Source organism: Saccopteryx bilineata, chromosome X (assembly GCF_036850765.1).
Source record: "Saccopteryx bilineata isolate mSacBil1 chromosome X, mSacBil1_pri_phased_curated, whole genome shotgun sequence".
Lineage (NCBI taxonomy): Eukaryota > Metazoa > Chordata > Mammalia > Chiroptera > Emballonuridae > Saccopteryx > Saccopteryx bilineata.
In genome coordinates, this window is record NC_089502.1 from 29,003,631 (window position 1) to 29,022,219 (window position 18,589).

The 18,589-nt window shown below is 42.0% G+C and overlaps 1 protein-coding gene across 3 annotated transcripts in view; it reads left to right on the plus strand.

Annotated features, from left to right (window-relative positions):
• The window catches only part of TMEM255A (transmembrane protein 255A), a 51,786-nt gene that overhangs the window by 11,366 nt on the left and 21,831 nt on the right, over positions 1–18,589 (plus strand). The window contains exons 3-7 of one of the 3 annotated variants that reach the window (XM_066249851.1): positions 5,247–5,309; positions 7,482–7,571; positions 12,746–12,814; positions 14,393–14,464; positions 14,873–14,961. In XM_066249851.1, the coding sequence (XP_066105948.1) occupies positions 5,247–5,309; positions 7,482–7,571; positions 12,746–12,814; positions 14,393–14,464; positions 14,873–14,961 (383 nt within the window). The remainder of the gene's footprint in view (positions 1–5,246; positions 5,310–7,481; positions 7,572–12,745; positions 12,815–14,392; positions 14,465–14,872; positions 14,962–18,589) is intronic. The other 2 variants (XM_066249852.1, XM_066249853.1) reach the window with 2 other exon arrangements.

An 18,589-nucleotide genomic window follows, 5' to 3' on the forward strand; every position in this document is an offset into this window, starting at 1 on the left:
CAGGAAATCTAAGAAGCTCTGGCTAGTGGGATTTGGTGGGTTTTTATGAATTAGGCAGAAATTTTGTCCACCTCTTGTTGAAGACATTTCTAAAATATAAGATCATTCTAAGATAAAGATCCTACTTTAGTAACTACATTTCAAAGATGAGGTTTGAATCTTGATTTGCTAGATAAGACATATAATACCAGAAGGTTCTAACCCTCATTGGATTCTTGTTGCCTCTTTTGTCATCTAAAGCCCTCCCTCCGAAGATGCCCTCAGCCTGGTCTTCCCTTGCTTCTCTTCTGCCAAAATTGTTAAGTCACAGTCCCCTGAACATGACTTGTGCTTTTCTGCCTTGACGCTGTCACTCTCATTGTTCCCCTGGCCTGAACCATCCACCCTGCTTTCTTTTTCTGTTTATCTAAATGGTCTGTCCTGTCCCAACCTGAAGACACAGGAGGAACATTTCTGAGCTACAGTGTGATGTCTACTGTCTTTTAACTCCCCACCATAGATTCCTCCTACTCATGAGTCCTAGAAAATTCTCACATCTTGCTTTGTGGGATGTTGGGCTATATTCTCATTTAGCTTTGTTTATACAGATCCACAATCCCTTATCTGAACACTTGGTTTGGGCCAGATGTGTTTGAGGATTTAGACTTTTTTTATTTTCAAAAATAATACCATGCATATAAGCATATGTTATCTAACATCCCCAATGGGGTTTTAAGAAATATCCCATAACTGAGCACCTTCATATTTCTAAAATAAACTGAATTTATACACTAAGTGGATAAAAATGATTAAAAAAAAGAACCTTCATCAGTTTAAGGTCCGCTTTTGCCACCAAGTTAGTTACAAAAAACTCTCCTGGTTTTAACAGTTTTGTGGTTTCAGCATTATGGGAAGGATTGTGGACCAGTTTATCTAATTATAGCTCCTGATGCTGAGTCTTATTGGTTTTGGTATAATACCCCATGCCACCTCCTGGCCTCCAAATCACAGATCCAACACAGTTTCTGCCACAAAGTAGGCGTCCAATTGATATGTGTTGAATAACGAATCTTTCTGATCTACAGCACTGGCTGTCTGGGGCAATGGATGGAAATAAGCATAGGTTATAGGGCCCAGCCCCCCAAAAAGAGCCCTTGACTCTGACTTTGATTTCTAATGATTTTTGTTTTTTCTTCTACATGTGGAGGGCAGCCAAAATAAAGTAAACTAGTTATTTGTTTAGGTAATAGGGAATCAAGATGGAAGTCCAAATCTCTGAATGTTCCATGAATCCATGCAGTTCTCAAGAGGTGACCACAGAGATTACCTTTCTGAGGCCTCAGGAGAAGCAACAGTTGATTAGAAGTAGCTCCACATTTTCAGGAAATGCTGTTGATTGTTTTCTTTTTCATTTTCAACCCCTTAGCTCTTCCTCAAAGAGGACTTCTTACTTCATACCTACAGAGAACATCTTCCTTGGGGGCAGTTATGAAGGTCACTATTCTTACAAACACTGGCCACAAATGCAGCGAAGCATGGTTCAAAGTACCTTGGCTCTTAGTCAGGGACCTGCAGGCTAGTCCTGATCCTGCCAGTAACTTGCTGCAAGAAGGCGTATGTCCATACCATATAATTTTCTTGGCCTCCATTGTTTTTTCTGTCAAATGGGAATGATATGAGCTCCACCGAACTCTATAACAATGGTAGTCAACCAGGTCCCTCCCGCCCACTAGTGAGCGTTCCAGCTTTCATGGTGGGCGGTAGCGGAGCAACCAAAGTATAAATAAAAAGATAGATTTAACTATAGTAAGTTGTTTCATAAAGATTTATTCTGCCAAATTTAGCAAAAATTCGACATAAAGTACTTGGTAAGTAATTATTATTATATGTTTTAACTTGCTGTAACTCTGCTTTATAAATTTAATAAAGTAAAGTTACTTCCCTACTTTATAAATCACCATTACTATGGAACCAGTGGGCGGTTAGAAAATTTTACTACTAACAGAGGTACAAAAGTGGGCAGTAGGTATAAAAAGGCTGACTACCCCTGCTCTATAACATTACCGTGACCAAAATGGAGGAAAAGTGCTTCTCTAAATTACAATACTTTTCAAAGTTAAGGTAGTTTTAGTGAAACCAGTGAGTTCATCCACTTGTCATCCAGGTGAGTGAATTCTTCCAGCTGGGACTTAATAGATATGAGTTCTCTGCCTGGTGAATTCTACATATCCTTTGAGCTCATGTTAAAAATGTCTTCTCTGTGGTGTCTTAGATCTGCAACGTATTCAGCAGCCTCCTTTATGTAAGCCACAACCCTTACAGGCATACCTTGTTTTATGGAACTTTGCTTTATTGCACCTCACAGATGTTGTGTTTTATACAAATTGGAGGCAAGACCCTCCACCAGCAAATAGATTACTACTCGCTTTACTGTGATACTTGCTTTATTAATGAGGAAACTGAAGCATAGAGTGGTTAAGGGACTAGCCAAAAGTCACAATTTATAAGGAACAAATCCAGCGATATCATAACAAATGAATTGTTCTCTGCTTCAAAACACTCTGTTTATTCCTGTAGTCCTTAACCCACAGCCTGTCTCTCCTTCACTAGATTGTGAGTTCCTGGAGTGCAGGGGTCATGTGTTCTTATTTATCTGGCAAAAGTACTCAGTGAATATTATACAATTGAATGAGTTGGAGTAGAACAGAATGGAATGAAAGCAAAGGGGAGGTAACTGAATGAAGTAACTGGCTGGCCTGGTATTTCCAGCCCCGGAGTGCCTTGTCTTGCCAGTCAATTCCATGAGGCTTAAGCCCACTTCCTCCGATCACTACCATTAGAGAACCACTTGAGAGTGCAGAAGTACGTAGTGTCTTTGCTTCCCATCTTAAGGCATACTGCTGTTGGCATTCAGGAGACATTCAGTGAATATCTGTAGAAACTGAACTCTTTAGTAAAAGGATATATTTTCCATGTAAGAAGCTACCTCCAACTTTTTCTTAATCTCCACAAGTGGCTCAGAGTGCCATAAACACAAACTACTCAATGGAGTCCTTCCTACAAAAAAAAGCTACAGAACATATTGGAGGGGAAGATAAGATAGAACATGACAGTCTATTATGAAACAGAGCAAATAAACCTAGAACTGCTCAAAAGTTAAATCTCTTTTAAAAGAGTAACAATAGCCATTAAAAATAATTAATATCTACTGAGTACTTACTGTGTGCCTGGCACTGTGCAAAGTTCATTGAATGTATTGTCCTGGTTAATCCTTATAAATGCCCTATAACATGGCCCCTACCATACATAGTCTCTGTTTTCCAGATAGGGAAAATGAGATTTAGAGAGGTCAATCAGCTTGTTCAACATCGTACATGAATAAGTGAAACATAACCTGGGGTTAGAAGCCAAGCTAGTCTGATAACCAGGGTTTTCTTTATTTGTTTGTTTTGTTTTTATCTTTTTGTTATAACCAGGTTTTAATCAGTATACTTTGTGATACCACATTTTAATTACCTTTAAAGTAAGACCAGGTAGGAGGAGACAGGTATAGTTTAACTTGTTGAGTAAGGTTGTTCTTGGTAGAGTCTTGGGTGGCGTGGGATCTCTATACCTTTATGCACTTCAGCTTCTACTTCCCAAAAGGATCTGTTGTCTAAATAGCCCAGCAGAATGAGTCTGTGTAAATTTGCATCTGTTCCTTCCCTTCATTCTCTTTTGTTCTCTCTTATTCTTGGGTTTCTGTTCAACCATGTAGTCCCCCTACAATTCCCCACCAAACTCCTGCCCAGATCATAGGTCCATTTTATTTCCAAGCCTAGTTACAAAGTTTGGGGCCTCGGACTGAAATAGATGCCCCTGTGAGCCAAGGTAAGGCTGCAGATGGAAACCCAGACCATTAGTGAGGCTAAAGAGATAATGTAATTACATTGCTGAACTTGTGTTAGGATTTATTGGTCCATTCTCACCACTTTTTACTTCTTTCATTTTCATTCCCATCAACAGCCATCAGTTAGTGATTGTTTTGAGCTGAAACTGGCAGACTTGGTCCACTAATGGCAGAACCGAGAGGAAAGTGGGATCTGCTGCAATGAGCCATCATCCCAGTCACTTAGACAGGGAAATTGCTTTTCAGAGTTTTACGCTGCCATTTCTGTTCACCCTTTAATGAATGCTTTCTGTCCATAAATGAAGCAGAGATGGAAGAAGAGGCGAATAAGTGCTAACATAAATTGCAGTGGGTCAACCACAAATACAGGCTTTCAAAAAAATAGTTGTTTTTTTTTAAGTTTAGGTTAAGGTGCTTGCTGATTTCTAAAATACTTCCTGGGTTTTATTAGTATTCCAAATGCATCAAAAATTGCTATTTCAAATCTTTTATTTAATTTATTTTTTTGTTTATTTATTTATTATAATCCATGCATTAGACTGGAAGGTCACTTTTTTAATAAAAGGATAAAGAGCAGAATATAATGTGTGCTTTTTACCATTATATGTGTCTTACTGATTCATCAGTCACATGCTAGGTAATGGATATTGAATGAGAAATAAGCAGGCTCTGAAAAGCTCTGGTTGACTTTGACATTTAGATTTTGGGCACATGCATTTCTTTTTAGGTATGATTCATATCTACAAGGAAAATTTGGCAAATAGTGGGAGAAATACTTTTTTTTTTTTTTTTTGCATTTTTCTGAAGCTAGAAACAGGGAGAGACAGTCAGACAGACTCCCGCATGCGCCCGACCGGGATCCACCCGGCACGCCCACCAGGGGCGACGCTCTGTCCACCAGGGGGCGATGCTCTGCCCATCCTGGGCGTCGCCATGTTGCGACCCTCCTGGGTGTCGCCATGTTGCGACCAGAGCCACTCTAGGGCCTGGGGCAGAGGCCACAGAGCCATCCCCAGCGCCCGGGCCATCTTTGCTCCAATGGAGCCCTGGCTGCGGGAGGGGAAGAGAGAGACAGAGAGGAAGGCGCGGCGGAGGGGTGGAGAAGCAAATGGGCGCTTCTCCTATGTGCCCTGGCCGGGAATCGAACCCGGGTCCTCCGCACGCTAGGCCGACGCTCTACCGCTGAGCCAACCGGCCAGGGCCTGGGAGAAATACTTTTATTGCACATACTTTATTTGTGTAAGTAAACACTGCATGTGGCTTTAGCATCTGTACCCCAGTTACTTTTCGTTATTCTGAATCATATCCGGGAACTGAATGACTGTGTGGTCAGGCTGACCATCTCCCTACATGCTATGTGTGCCATGTTGCTTTGCAGCTCGGCTTCGGATCATTCCTTGGAATCATCGGATCCAATCTTGTTGAGAACAAACGGCAGATGGTAAGTTTTCATTGCTATAGAATTAAGTTCTTCATCTGAAAGTTACATATTTCTTATGGTTGCCCAAACTGGGCCACAGAAGAAACTACTACTTTGCCTTTTAGCTTAAGCCCCCAGGGAACTTATTTTTCAGTGACCCTGTTGTGTGGGACTTGTTCTCATCTTGTCTGATGCTCCCTTAGTGGACTAGCTAGTCCCCTTAAGTCACAGGGATAGATTATTTTAGATCTTGCCCTTAACTTTCCTCTTCACTCCCGAAGGAATGCCCAAGCCTATTTCATTAGACTATTGTTTTTGCCTACAAGGCTTTTGCTTCTGTGATTTTCGTTGCCTCAGCCCTGGATTATTGGTGACTCTCATATTTTCCTCTCTGATGCATAATCTTTTCACAGGGTGTTTCATGTAAGTTTTCACAGGGTGTCTCCACTTTTTAGGAGACTATAATCTAGGGTACTTTGATTAAGAAAACAAATATATTTGGGGCACATAGAAGACAAAATAAAATTATGTAGCCCTAAAATTATATATTTCCATTACCCATTGTTGAAAGCTAAGCATGTTGTAAGTTTTAAAGGGGGGATGAGCAAAAATAACAAGAGGTAAAACTTAGAAAGTTCTATGTCTTAATAGGGGCTTACAAGGGCAAGCTGCTGTATTTTCCTGGTTCAGCCTGAGAAAGCTTCCTAGAGGGCAGAAGAAGGTACAGACCAAATTGCAAGCATATTGCAGTTTTATAGGGCTTGTAAATCAAGATGACCAATGAGTGGTCAGATGGTGGACTGATTAGACTTTCCCAGTATAAATCTCTGTGGCATCTTGACTTTGATAATGGGGTCTCTTTAACAGCAAGATTAATCAGATAATGTAATATCCCCAGGGACAGAGAACTCTAACCATATGTTCTCCTCCAGCAATGTGGGAAATCACCCTCAGGGGAGTTCTAATAGTTCTCTTCTTCCATTTCACCTGGACTCCACCCTGTCAGTTGTGTTTGCACTTTGGACTTAAATTATTCAAAATAATAAGGGAGTTTTAGTTGTACAGCTGATCATAGCATAGCTAATAATGCCAATTTCATGACATTGTTCATCCATTATTTACCAATCTTTTATAGTGCTGTGAAGTGAGATTTATGGAGAGAGGTTTCTGAACAACTCCTAAGGGAAATAAGTACTTCCTTCTAACTGTTGAGGTGGGAGAAACAGGGTGGTATTGACTTTGATTCCCCTTTCTCCCTGGAGAGCTGCTTATGCCGTGCTAGTTCCCCATCTTTTCCCTCAAACACCTCAAGGAAGAAAAGCACTGAGTGTGTCTAGTTTGAGGGTCAACATGGGCAGATGGTGGGCTCTGGCAGCACCTATCCGTGCCCCTGGCAACACCTTGAAACACCTACCCCCATGTTGAGTAGCATCATTCTTGTAATGGAAGACTAATTATTAGGAACATTTCTGTTCTCTAACATGGTCAGAGAATAGGGCATTCTGGTTCAAGAAAAAATTTTTCTTACTTGAAATTTTTCATAAGCACCACACAGAGTCAATCAGTTTCAGAGTTCAACCCTTGTAAAAAATCTTTGACATTTAAGTCTTAAGTAGAATGTTCTCTTTCTCCAACGATACAGAAGTCCATGTAGGGTTATGCAGGGCCTCTGAATTATCCCTGTGTTCATCAGTGCCGCTATGAGAGGTTGGGAAAAACACTGGACGAGAAGTTGGTGGGCATGAGACTCTTCCATGGATCAGAAGGTGATCCTGGGCACACACACCACTTCCCCTCTCTGAGCATCCAATTTCACAATAAGTAAAATAGAGGGTTAGACTACATGATGTGAAAGGTCTAACATTTTTCTGAGTCTGAGAATAGAAGAGTCACATAGTCAAATCCCTCCATGGATAGCATGCTGGATGCCAGCAAGCCTCCTCTTCATTTGGTGCTTATAGACTCACAGAGTAAAATTCTTAGTTTGCCCTGAAAATGTAAACAGTACTTCAATGGCCTCTTCTCTGCCTCTCCCTTCCTCGGCTCCCACTCATCCTACATGACTGCAAAGAGCATCCTCATGGGGTGGCAAGCTAGAGGTTTGCTTTGGCTGGCAATCTCCTGGGGATCACCTAGTCTCCAGAAGCAGCAAGACTGGAAAGCTAACACATTTTTGTTTTGTTCCCTCTGCAGCTGGTGGCTTCTATCGTCTTCATCAGCTTTGGTGTGATTGCAGCTTTCTGTTGTGCCATAGTCGACGGGGTCTTTGCTGCCAGACACATTGTGAGTATTTTTAGTCCGGGGTTAAAGTAAGTGTACCCTACAAAAAGGCTTCAGTGAGTCTGTGTTGGATGTATGCTGAGTGTCGTGAGGGGAACAGAAGGAGAAGACAGGATCTCTGCCTCAAGGAGGTGACAGTCAAGATGAGGACACCCACGTACACATAAGCATCTAGAGAACTGGTTCTAGCTGAGGGTACAGCCTCTAAGTGCCAGGGTGGTTTATCTTGGACTTCAGAGGTCAGGGAAGGCTTCCCAATGGTGGTGGGGTTGGGGCTATGCTTTTGACATGTGGGTGAGATTTGGAAAGGCAAAGACAAGGGCACTGGGACCAAGGGAATGGCCTGAAACTTATTTTGGTAGTGAGGAGGTAGGGAGAGAGGAGCGGCAAATCACATTACTTCCTAAGAGACTTGAAGTTTTCAATAGATGGCTTCTTTTTCCTTCCACAGCAACAAGAGCAGACCATGAGGACATAGTCACCTTTAATCAGATGCTTGAACTTTGCTATCCTTACAGCAGTGGTTGGAAAATAGAGATGTGATTGAGGTCTAGGGAAATCCTTAGAAATGGAAGCCTTCACTCAGAGCCCAGTCCTGATGTTAAGGTGTCAAATGCTTCCTACTATGGAGAATCTGTGCTTCAAGAAAGGACAACTTATTCCTGTGCTCATTCTCTGGGGAAGCCTAGGATTCAGGGCATTTCCACATGGCTCTCTACAAGAGCCTTCACCCCTTTTCCAGCACTTTCTATTTCATAGTATTACAGACATCTGACCTAGGGCCAACTTCTCCATTAAGCACAATAGGCACAGTGCTTCCAGGGTCTCATAAAAATATTATCATTTCTTTTCAAATCAGAAGAAAATGATGCAAAAGAATGTTTTTACATATACTATAAATATATATGTTAATGTAGTCATAAGATATAATTAAAATAAATAAAATATAATTTTCAATATTTTTTAATGGAGGAAAGGACCCACAAAGGCAAAAGTGCCTAAATTCCTGGGAAGTCATAATTGTAGTTCTGATCTGTCCCACAAACAAAAATCTAGCCACAGAAAAGTCCTGAACCCCCCACAACAAACTCAGATACTCATTTGATTACACCTGAACCAACATCAAAAATGAAAACATCTCATGAACTAGTTGGAAATTTTTTTGTTTTTGTAAAATAATCGAATTGGAGCAAAATTATATTATCTTTTTTTGTTTTTGTAAAATAATCGAATTGGAGCAAAATTATATTATCAGACTCTTCTGTGGATCAATGATATTTAATTCCATTTCAGTCATTGCCTAATACTACAGGTCATCCTGAGGGAGTGCCATAAGTACAGTTGGATCTGGAAAACCATGATTTGCAACATTATTATTTCAATTTAAACTTGTTCTTGCACTCCCCCCCCCCAGATATAAGTCCCTCCTTTGCCAAGATTAGAGGAACTCATGTGGTGAGTGCTGCCACCCAAGCAGCCTCAGAAATTACATCTCAGGAGATAATTTCTGGGGAGGGGTAAAAGAAAAAGGTGGTAGAGAGAGACCCTCTGCCCAACTTTCTTTCAGGGCCAGGAGTATAAATGTAGACCATTTTATCAGACCCATCCCTTCTGATTTTAGCTGAGAACAAGTCATCTTGTTCTTCATCTTTTTCTTCTTAAAGAAGACAAATGAGCCCTTGCCAAGTAGCTCAGTTGGCTGGAGTGCTGTCTTGATGCTCTGGAGTTGTGGGTTCAGTCCCCGGTGAGGGCACGACCAGAAGTCAACCAAGGGCTGCATAGACAGGTGGAGCAATAAAGCAGTTTTTCTCTTCCTCTCCTCCTTCTTTCTCTAAAATCAATCAATAAATAAAAATTTTTAAAGAGGCAAATGATACGTCAGGAGCTTATAACATCCACAATCCTACCACCCTAATATATCAGTTGTTCTCATTTTGGCATATTACCCTCAGAACACATCTCTATTTTTGAAGTATGGTTGCAGTCATAGTATGCATACTATTTTGTACTCAGCATGAGCCATCTTGATAACAATAATGACATGTTTTTCTATACTGCATTTAGCTTTCATTGTGCCTTCACATCTATTATCTCATTTGAGACCCACAGCAATCTTGTGAGGTATGCAGCACAGTCATTATTATCCCCATTTGACAAGCAGTATTCACTCTGAGGCAGTCTCCATGGCAACATAGGCCTTGTGGCCAAGAAGCCTGAAGTAGATTTTGATGGCATCATGAGCTAAAATGGCTTCCTCCATTTCCTTCCCCCTCTCACTTTTACTTTTTAAAATGTCTTTATTGAGATGTGGTTTGCACCCCATATAATTCACTCATTTAAAATGTAGAATTCAGTGGCTTTTATATTTTCACAGTTCTGTGCAAACTATCACCACATAAATTTTAGAAGATTTTTATCAGCCTCAAAAGAAACCCCATACATACTCTTTAGTTATCACCTCTCGATCCCTTATTCTCCCCAGTCCTATGCAACCACTAATCTCCTTTCTCTATAAATTTCCCTATCTTAATTAGTATCTCATAGTAATATAATCACATAATATGTGGTATTTTGTGACCTGAATTTTCACTTAGTATAATATTTTCAAGGTTCACCCATGTTATAACATGTATCAGTGCTTCATTTCTTTGTATGGGCTAATAATATTCCATTGTGTGGATATGTGGATGTATTGCGTTTTGTTTTGTCCAGCTGATGGACATTTAGGTTGTTTCTACCATTTGGCTATTATGACTAATGCTGCTATAAATATTCATGTACTATTTTCTCTATGAACATATGTTTTCATTTTCCTTGGCTATACAGCTAGGAATGGAATTGTTGAGTCATGTGATAACAACATTTAACCTTTTGAGGAACTACCAGACAGGTTTCCAAAGTGGCTGTGCCATTTTTTTACATTTCCACTGGAAGTGTATGAGTGTTCCAGTTTCTCCAAATCCTTGTCAACTTTTGTTATTATCTGACTTTTTAATTTTAGCCATCTGGGTAGGTCAGTGGGTATGAAGTGGTACCTGATTGTATGTTTGATTTGTTTTCCACTGAAACTCTTTAACGTTTTTGATTACTGGCCTCAGGCAAAGGCAATGGGAGAAAATCTAAGTTACATTTACTAGAAGTTCCCTCTAATGACACCCACCTTCCTCTGACTCCAGGCCGTGTGTACCTCCTGCAGTTAGTGTCCTGAAGTAGCTCACTTGACTCAGGGGTTTGGGGTAAGGCTGGATACATCTTTAAGAAAACCTTTGTGCTTCCACTGTACCTGTCCCAAGACATCCGGAGACTATTGAGGAAGGAGGCTTTATTAATCTATGGTAATATTTGTTGACCAGTTTAAATTAAAGACACATTTTGACCCTAGCACTGCTTTGGTGGGTGAGAACCAGCTTTTCCTTTTTTCAAAGCCCTCTAATATCATCTTGTCCTGTCTTTTGGCTTGGGAGCATAAGAACTTCTCAAGACCTACTTTCCTACATACCCCTCTAAATATTTCTTGTTCCTTCTCTCTTATCTCCTACTTCCTTCTTTTACCCTCCCCTAATATAGCCATTAACTAGATGGGAAAGTCACTTTACCTTTTTGTGCCACCGTCTCTCCTCCTCCAAATGTATGTAAGAGTATCCTACCTCTCAGGGTAAGTATGAGGACAATACCAAAGTCATGGGTGTGAACATGCCTAAAAGGGCTTGGTGCAGAGTAGACACTCATCATAAAGCAATTCTGTTTCCATCTCTTCATTCCAGAGTCTGTGGTCCTTCAAGTTAGGAAGGTTGCTGAGCTCTGGCTGAGTGACCTTTTCTTACCTCTCAGTTGCATGCTCTTATTCCCCCTCTGGGGTCTCAATGCAGAATAACAGAATGGGCAACCATCACACATATCTATTTTCATTTAGGGAAGTAGGTAGCTAAATGCTTTTTGCAGAACCAGGTGGTCAGGAGAGCTGTGACCAGCACATCAAGCCTTCCCTTCTGCAGGATAATAATGACGTGACTTCTGCCATTACCCAAACATGGGAAATAAACCCTGCTGGGTGTGAACATGAGAACCCTCTTTCCTTTCCAGCCTGACTCCAGGCTAAGGCAAACAGGACAATGTACTTTAAGGACATTGAGCAGCCAGGAGGTTCGTATAGAAAGAGCTGATGGAAAACCCTAAGTCCTCGATGGGACTGCAAGCTAGGAGGCAGAAAGCACTTGGGCGTCAGGAACAAGAGACACTGAATCACATCTGTGAGAAAAAGCAACCACCAGGATCATTGGAAATCGTGAGAGAAGTGAGGGCAGATCAGGGAACAATTGGTTAACTCCCTCTGCCCGGGTGCTTTGGTCAAAACCCTAAGGTCAGCTTGTATAAACTGATTGTCCTTTCCCAATCTGTTTTGGCGTAAGGCCCCTACCACTCAGGGGATGTGTAATGTCACCCTGAAACTGAACAACATTCCCTGCCTGCAAGATTCCAGGCAGCATTGGACTGCGCTGTCTATTCTGTGCCAACCCCAGCCCCTGCACCCTGTGCCTGAGGGCTCCCTTACCAGGAAGCTGGCCAAACCAGTGGGGTAAGTCAGCTCTCCTAGACACCTGTATTAGTTTTCTGGGCTTTAGCAGTATTTTTGGAGTTCACTTTCTTTATCTAATTTGTATAATTGAGTGAAAATGTTTCATATTTCATTTGAGTTAAAATCTCAGTAGCTGCCAATCTCCCTGTGGTTTGCTCCCTGAGCTCTTCATTTTGGAAAAACTGTGGCCATGACAGCAGTGAGTACTTGTCAGCTAGTCTTGGTCCTGTTCTCAGGTGAGAATGAGACCTCATTATGACAGCTGCTCCCAACCCCTTTGGGATTGTGATGTTACAATAACCTGTAGTTTTAAAACTTGTTCCCTGGGGACTCTTTGCGAGAAGACAAAGACTAGATATAAAAGAAAACCAGGGAGGAAATTTCCATAAACCCATTTATCAATCAGTTGGTCCAGTAGAAAGTAATTATTAGGACATTTTTATCTAGTCCTCACATTCTCAGGCTTCTTAGACGAGCAGCTGTCTTCTCTGGTGTGTGTGTGTGTGTGCATGTGTGTGTTCACATCCTTTATTACCAATCAGCATTTGCTGCTTCATTTTCCAAAGCCAAAACCCCTTTGGTTTGGTGTTTCCCTTTCCAGGATCTGAAACCACTCTACGCTAACCGGTGCCACTATGTCCCCAAGACATCCCAGAAGGAAGCTGAGGAGGTGAGCCAGAATGAGGCTGTATGTCTTACCTTTTGGGAAAGTCTCCTGTTCTGCCTAAAACCTTTTCTTTTACTCCTTTCCAGAGGCCCAAGTCTGGCTGCTAGATATATGTAGTCAGTTTGCTTGCTGGATCAGAGCAAAGGGCTAATGAGCCCATGGTCATAGGTTGGAGCCTCAGGAGGCCTAAGCAGATTTACTTTGTTTTGTGGCCACAGGCTGCCCCTCTGATCCTGAACACAGCCTCTCAGTGTGTGGCTTTGATTCCAACAGGAACAGATGAGAGTATAGAGGCCAAAGGGCAGGGTCCTCTCCATCGCTATGGATAATGGTTCAGTTGCCTATGGTTAAAGTGCCTAAAATGGAAGAAAAGCAGGAGCCCCACCAAGGCACTAGGCCTAAACTAATGGGCAGAGCTTGATTCCTCCCCACACACAAGAGGTCAGGAAGCCAAATGAGGGTGATTGAGAGGCCTTTTTCTCTTGGAGGCACTGAGTAGGGCTAGACTAATTGCCTGGCCCTTCTCATAACACCCCTCAGAGGCCAGTCTGATAATGCTTGAGTGGGTGCATGAGAGTATCTCTCTCCTGCCCCACACATGTCTCCTCATGTTCCAAGTCCCTTCATACAGAACTAGAGGTGGTGGGCAGTGAGATGAAGCATGTCTCTAGGTCACTTTTGGAGAGCTTTCATTTCAGTACACAATAGCTACCTCCCTCCAAGCTGGAGATCACTTTCATAGGAAATGCTACTATGTGCTTCTAGTAACCTTGATAATTTGGTTCTGTGTTAAACCTCAAATTGAAAGGCAGTTCCCCCCCACCTGAGAATAGTTAGATAATTTTAAACATGTGATTCAGAGAAAAGAGAAGCAAGTAGATTTAAAATGGCCACTGCATTGTACAACTTCAGGGGAAGCCATTCTATATAAAATATACAGTGGTACCTTGATATATGAATTTAATTCATTCTGTAACCGAGCTCGGAAGTCAGTCAACTTGTATATCAAACTACCGATACTGGACCAGTGCGCCAACGCGCCAACTAGTGGCAGCTTCCCGAATCACGATTTGTATCTTTGCAGTTAGGCAAAGTGATGGCCCTGCTCCCAAGGCATCAGGGCAAATAGCTTTGTTTATGGCCCTGCCATCCACTTGCCTCCTTTTTCTTTCCCCAATCACAAATTTACCATTTTTTCCTAACCTTGGGTTAGAAAAGAGGAGTAGAAATGTGTATACTTATCAGAAGGGCAGTGAACATTTGGATAAAAGACCCAATATAAGAAAGAATGCTCATTTACTACGAATATTCTCTATAACACAACAAAACAAATTTACAAGCACTTCATTGCATCCATACGGGGGAGGGAACCTGGAAAATTTCCCACCAACAAGATGGTAAATGGAAATTAATCTTTAAAACTTTTTGTTAACTCAGGATGTGTAAAGTGCCATTGTTCTTCTCTTGATTTTGTCATGATTACTTTCTTGTAATAACTTGGTGACTATAAAAATATTAATAATGACTTCCATAAGCTCACTGGTAACCCTGGTCCCCCTAACCCTATTTTTCCTATGTAAGGTCATAAGTTCCTCAACCAAAAATTCTCCTTCCGCGAGGGTTATGAGGAACCTTACCCAGGCAGCTACAGAGGTACCACTGTACTTCAGAGTGCATGTGACAGCCCCTCTGTCTTCTTCCCATCTGGTCCCCTTTCCTCCTCTCTCTTGATATGCCTTCCCCTCGTATCCTCATTTCCTACCGTCCATTTGTTCTTCTGTCCATCTTTCCATCTATCCTTCTTCCTCTCCATCTCCACCCTTTAGGGATGGGGCACTTAGGGCTGTGGTGGAGGCTGGATGAAATCCCAACTATACAGTGACCTGCCTCAGGTACGATTCAGCCAGCCCCCTGCCCGGCTCCAAGACTCCCATGTGTTGGTGTGTTCATTTCACAGCCATCTTTACCGTCTCCATTAGTCGCTAACTCACATTTCCAATCCCAGAGGGTCCAGCTTACCATGCAATGTCAGCTAATCTCCTCACTGTTGTGTGTCCTCAGGTGAACTGTCCTCACCTCAGCCGTGGATTGTGCCCACCTCGCATCCGGGGCAACACCTGCTTCTGCTGTGACCTCTACAACTGCGGCAGGTAACAGCACAGCTCCCAGGCACAGGAATAATGGTTTGATCACAATGGGTAGTAGAAGGGTTAGGGTGAGAAAAGGGTATGCCATAAGGATCAGAGAAGTAGAACACACTGGTCGGCCAACAGATTTCAGCTCATATGCCTTCTCTGTGCTATGGAAACACAATTTCTACTGTCTCTCAAACCCACAGATCTTTGACCTCAGGAGCAATGAGGTTTTAATACAAAACATAGATTATATCATTTAGCCTTGTGCCAGGCACCATGTGAAGTGTTTATAAATATTTGATCTGATTTAATTATTGTCTATGACGTCTGTAGAATTATTACTCCATTTTGCAGATGATGAGATGAGGTTCAGAGGAAATGAATAGCTAGCCCAAGGTCACACAGAACTTGAAAATGGTAGAGATAAGGTTCCAACACAGTTCTAAGTCCTAATTCAACAAGACTGACAAGTCATTATTGAACATTTTCTCAGTGCCTGATCCTGTTCTAGATACTGGAGAGTCAGCAGCAAACAAAACAAAAAATGTTGCCCGTTTGGAGCTTATATTTTATTTGGGAAGACAGTCAATAAACTTATGAATATAGATATAAGATGTCAACTGTTGATCCGAGCTCTGAAAAAAATAACGATGTAGGAGAAGCAGCTAGATAGTGACAGGAGGGGAATGTGTGTGCTGTGTTAGATGGAGTATCCAGGGAAAGTCTCTTTGAAGAGTAACATTTGTACAGAGATCTAAGTAATGTGAGAAGGCAACAAAAGTAGATATCTGGGGGGAAAGAGTATTTCAAACAAAGGGCACCGAAAGCGCAAAGGCCCTGGGGCAGGAGTAGACTTGGTGCTAGTTCTACTACAACCCTTCTGGCTCTCTGCTTTCCAACTGTGAAAATATTATTTATTCTTTTTTTTTTTTTTTTTGCCAAACATACTTAGGAGCTAGGAATACAGAGAGTACTGCTGAGGAGCTCACAGCCTAGTAGGGAAGACAGACATGTGGACAGTTGATTGCAATATAGTGTGATAAGTGTGGTGAGGAATCAGTGGATATACTGGGGACACTGGCAACCCAAATGACTAAAAGTCAGAGTTGCTGGGCAAACATGTTAAGGAGGAGTTAATGTGGGAGCTGAGACTTAAACGATAAGTAGGGAATTAGGAAACAAACCAAAAGGGGGTGGATGTGAGGAGAGTATTCCCAGGAGTTGCGGGGGTAGCATAGTTATACAAGGGGGTAGGAGGTAAGGACAGAATTGTAGTCACAGGTCAAATTATGGAGGGTTCCTGGGCCAGAAGAATGCCTTTGGACTTGACGTTATAAACAATTGGAAATCTTTGAAAGGTATTTAGCATGGAAGATGGATTTGAATGCTTAGAGAGGAGGCAGTAAGGGGGGTCACTGCAAGAGTTTAGGCCAAAGAGAATGGAATTGGAGACAATAGAAAGCAAATAATACTTTCAAGAGCAATTAGAAAGTGAAATTGACAGGAATGCATACTGGAAAGAAATAAGAGCATAAGTGAATAGCCCTGCCTGTGGGGTGTGTCAGCCAATGTCTGCCCACACATATATTTTCTCTAGCCTCTCAGCGTAGGAGTGCTGAGACCAAGAATGGGAGGAAGGATGGGAGGAGCTGGCAGAAGGGGCTTGAATGGAGCTACCTCCAGAGAGGGAGATGGATGCAATCCCCCTCCTCACTCACATTCCCTACTCTCAGTATGGTGAGGCAGTTCTCTGTGTTGAGGATTAAGACTGGACAGACTGATAGACTGGAGGCAAGGAGGAGAACAGAGGAACTCACATCAACCCTTTACCTTCTTCACCAGCACCAGTCTCGTTTCGTTAAAAGGTTTGGCAAAGGAAAAGAAACTTAGAGTCAAATGAGGTTTGGGGATTATCTGGGACGTTAAATTATTCATGTTATAATAACACTAACACTTGTAAAGGACTTCCCTCCTAGCAGCAGTGATTGAAGGCTGGCTATAATTGTACTTCCTGAGCCCATCCTTCCAAAAATGATCAAAGGAATGTAAAATGGGTCCCAGAGGAATTGAGGTCCTTTTACTATCTTTCCTCTTGCTTCTACGTATCCTTTTCTCCCCTGCTCTGCCCTTCCCTCTCTTTTTCCCTCCTCCTTCTTCTTGACAGCCTCTTCCCTCCTCCTTCGTGCTCCCCTTTGCTTCCTGGCTTCGTGTGCTCCTGGAGTGAGAGCTGGGAGCTGGCCAGAATGGAGCCTGAGATCTGAGGAGACAGGAGGCCCACCAAGGAGGCTGAGAAGTGATTCCCTGCAGGCACACCTTTCTATCTGTAATTAGGTGTATTTCTGACAAAGGTTTGAGTAAACTAAATCCTACTTTAAATTACATTTAGCTGAGAACTTAGGAGAACTTTTTTAAAAGTGGAGAACCAAGCCCAGTTAATCTTTCTGTCAATCTGAACTTCATAATAACTGATTTTCTAATTTTCTTAAAGCAAGTTATACCAGCATTATCTCCAAGGCTCTAGAGGAATTTTATGAAGATCTGTGCTGAACTCTGTACTCCCTAAAGGCAGTGAACATGGCTTCATTTCACCAGTATCTTTAGGCCCCAGCACAGGGCCAGGCATGAGTAAAGACCTGATGGAAGAGGAGTGATATTTGTTAAAAAGGAACAAAGACAGGAACATCCTTTCATCAGGAAAAGAAAAATATGGGACTAGGCAACTAAGAAGGGTCATGGGGACACTGCTCTTAAAGATTTTCAAACATGGAAATAGTTTTCACCTACCTGATGCCTGGTGACCAGCCCCTGGCAGCAGTCAAGGCCTTCCAAAGTCTGTTGTGCTAAGAATCCCAGGACAGGCCACTAGAAAAGCAGTTAGTATGCTCTTCATTAGAAAGCCATCTCACTAGGTCATAAACCAAAGCCATGAGACTTAAGTGGCAATGATCCTGCAATAGAGAAAAAAGTTTTTACCTTGACCCAAGGCTTTTTCCAGCCAGTGCCGAAGAGACCTAAACTCCAGGCCTAAATATAGCTAGCCACAAGCATTCTGAGCCTCAGAGACTTTAATTTTGCCGAATGTATATTTGTTTTCCTCACATGAAGCCTATTTTTAATCAATTGCCAGCTCCTCCAGTTCATTTCCTGGAAAGGAGGCCAAGAAAAAAAAAGTGGAAATGAACACATCAGGCAGTCATTTATACAGTGCTATGGAAACACAATTTCTACTGTCCCTCAAACCCACAGATCTTTGACCTCAGGGGCAGTGAGGTTTTAATATAAAACATAGATTGTTTCAGTTAGCCTTGTGCAGGAAGGTGGCTTTTTCTAAGACAGAGCTCCTCAGCAGCAGCCGTTCAGAGTACTTACCCAGCTTTGGAGAGGTCAAGTCAATAGCATTGGTTCTTCAGTATAGAACCTAAGGAAATAGGGTTGGTTTGTTAACCGCTTCAGCTGGTAATAAAGTTAAAAGACAATAGCTTATTTTCATTCACTTCTTTATTTGACAAACTTTTATTGAGCTCTGACTGTGTGCCAGATAGGACTGTTCTAGAAAAGTACCTGTCAATAAAACATACTTATGCCATTGAGGAACTCAATTTACCTGGGAGATTGTGGGGCAGGGGCAGGAGATAGGCAGAAT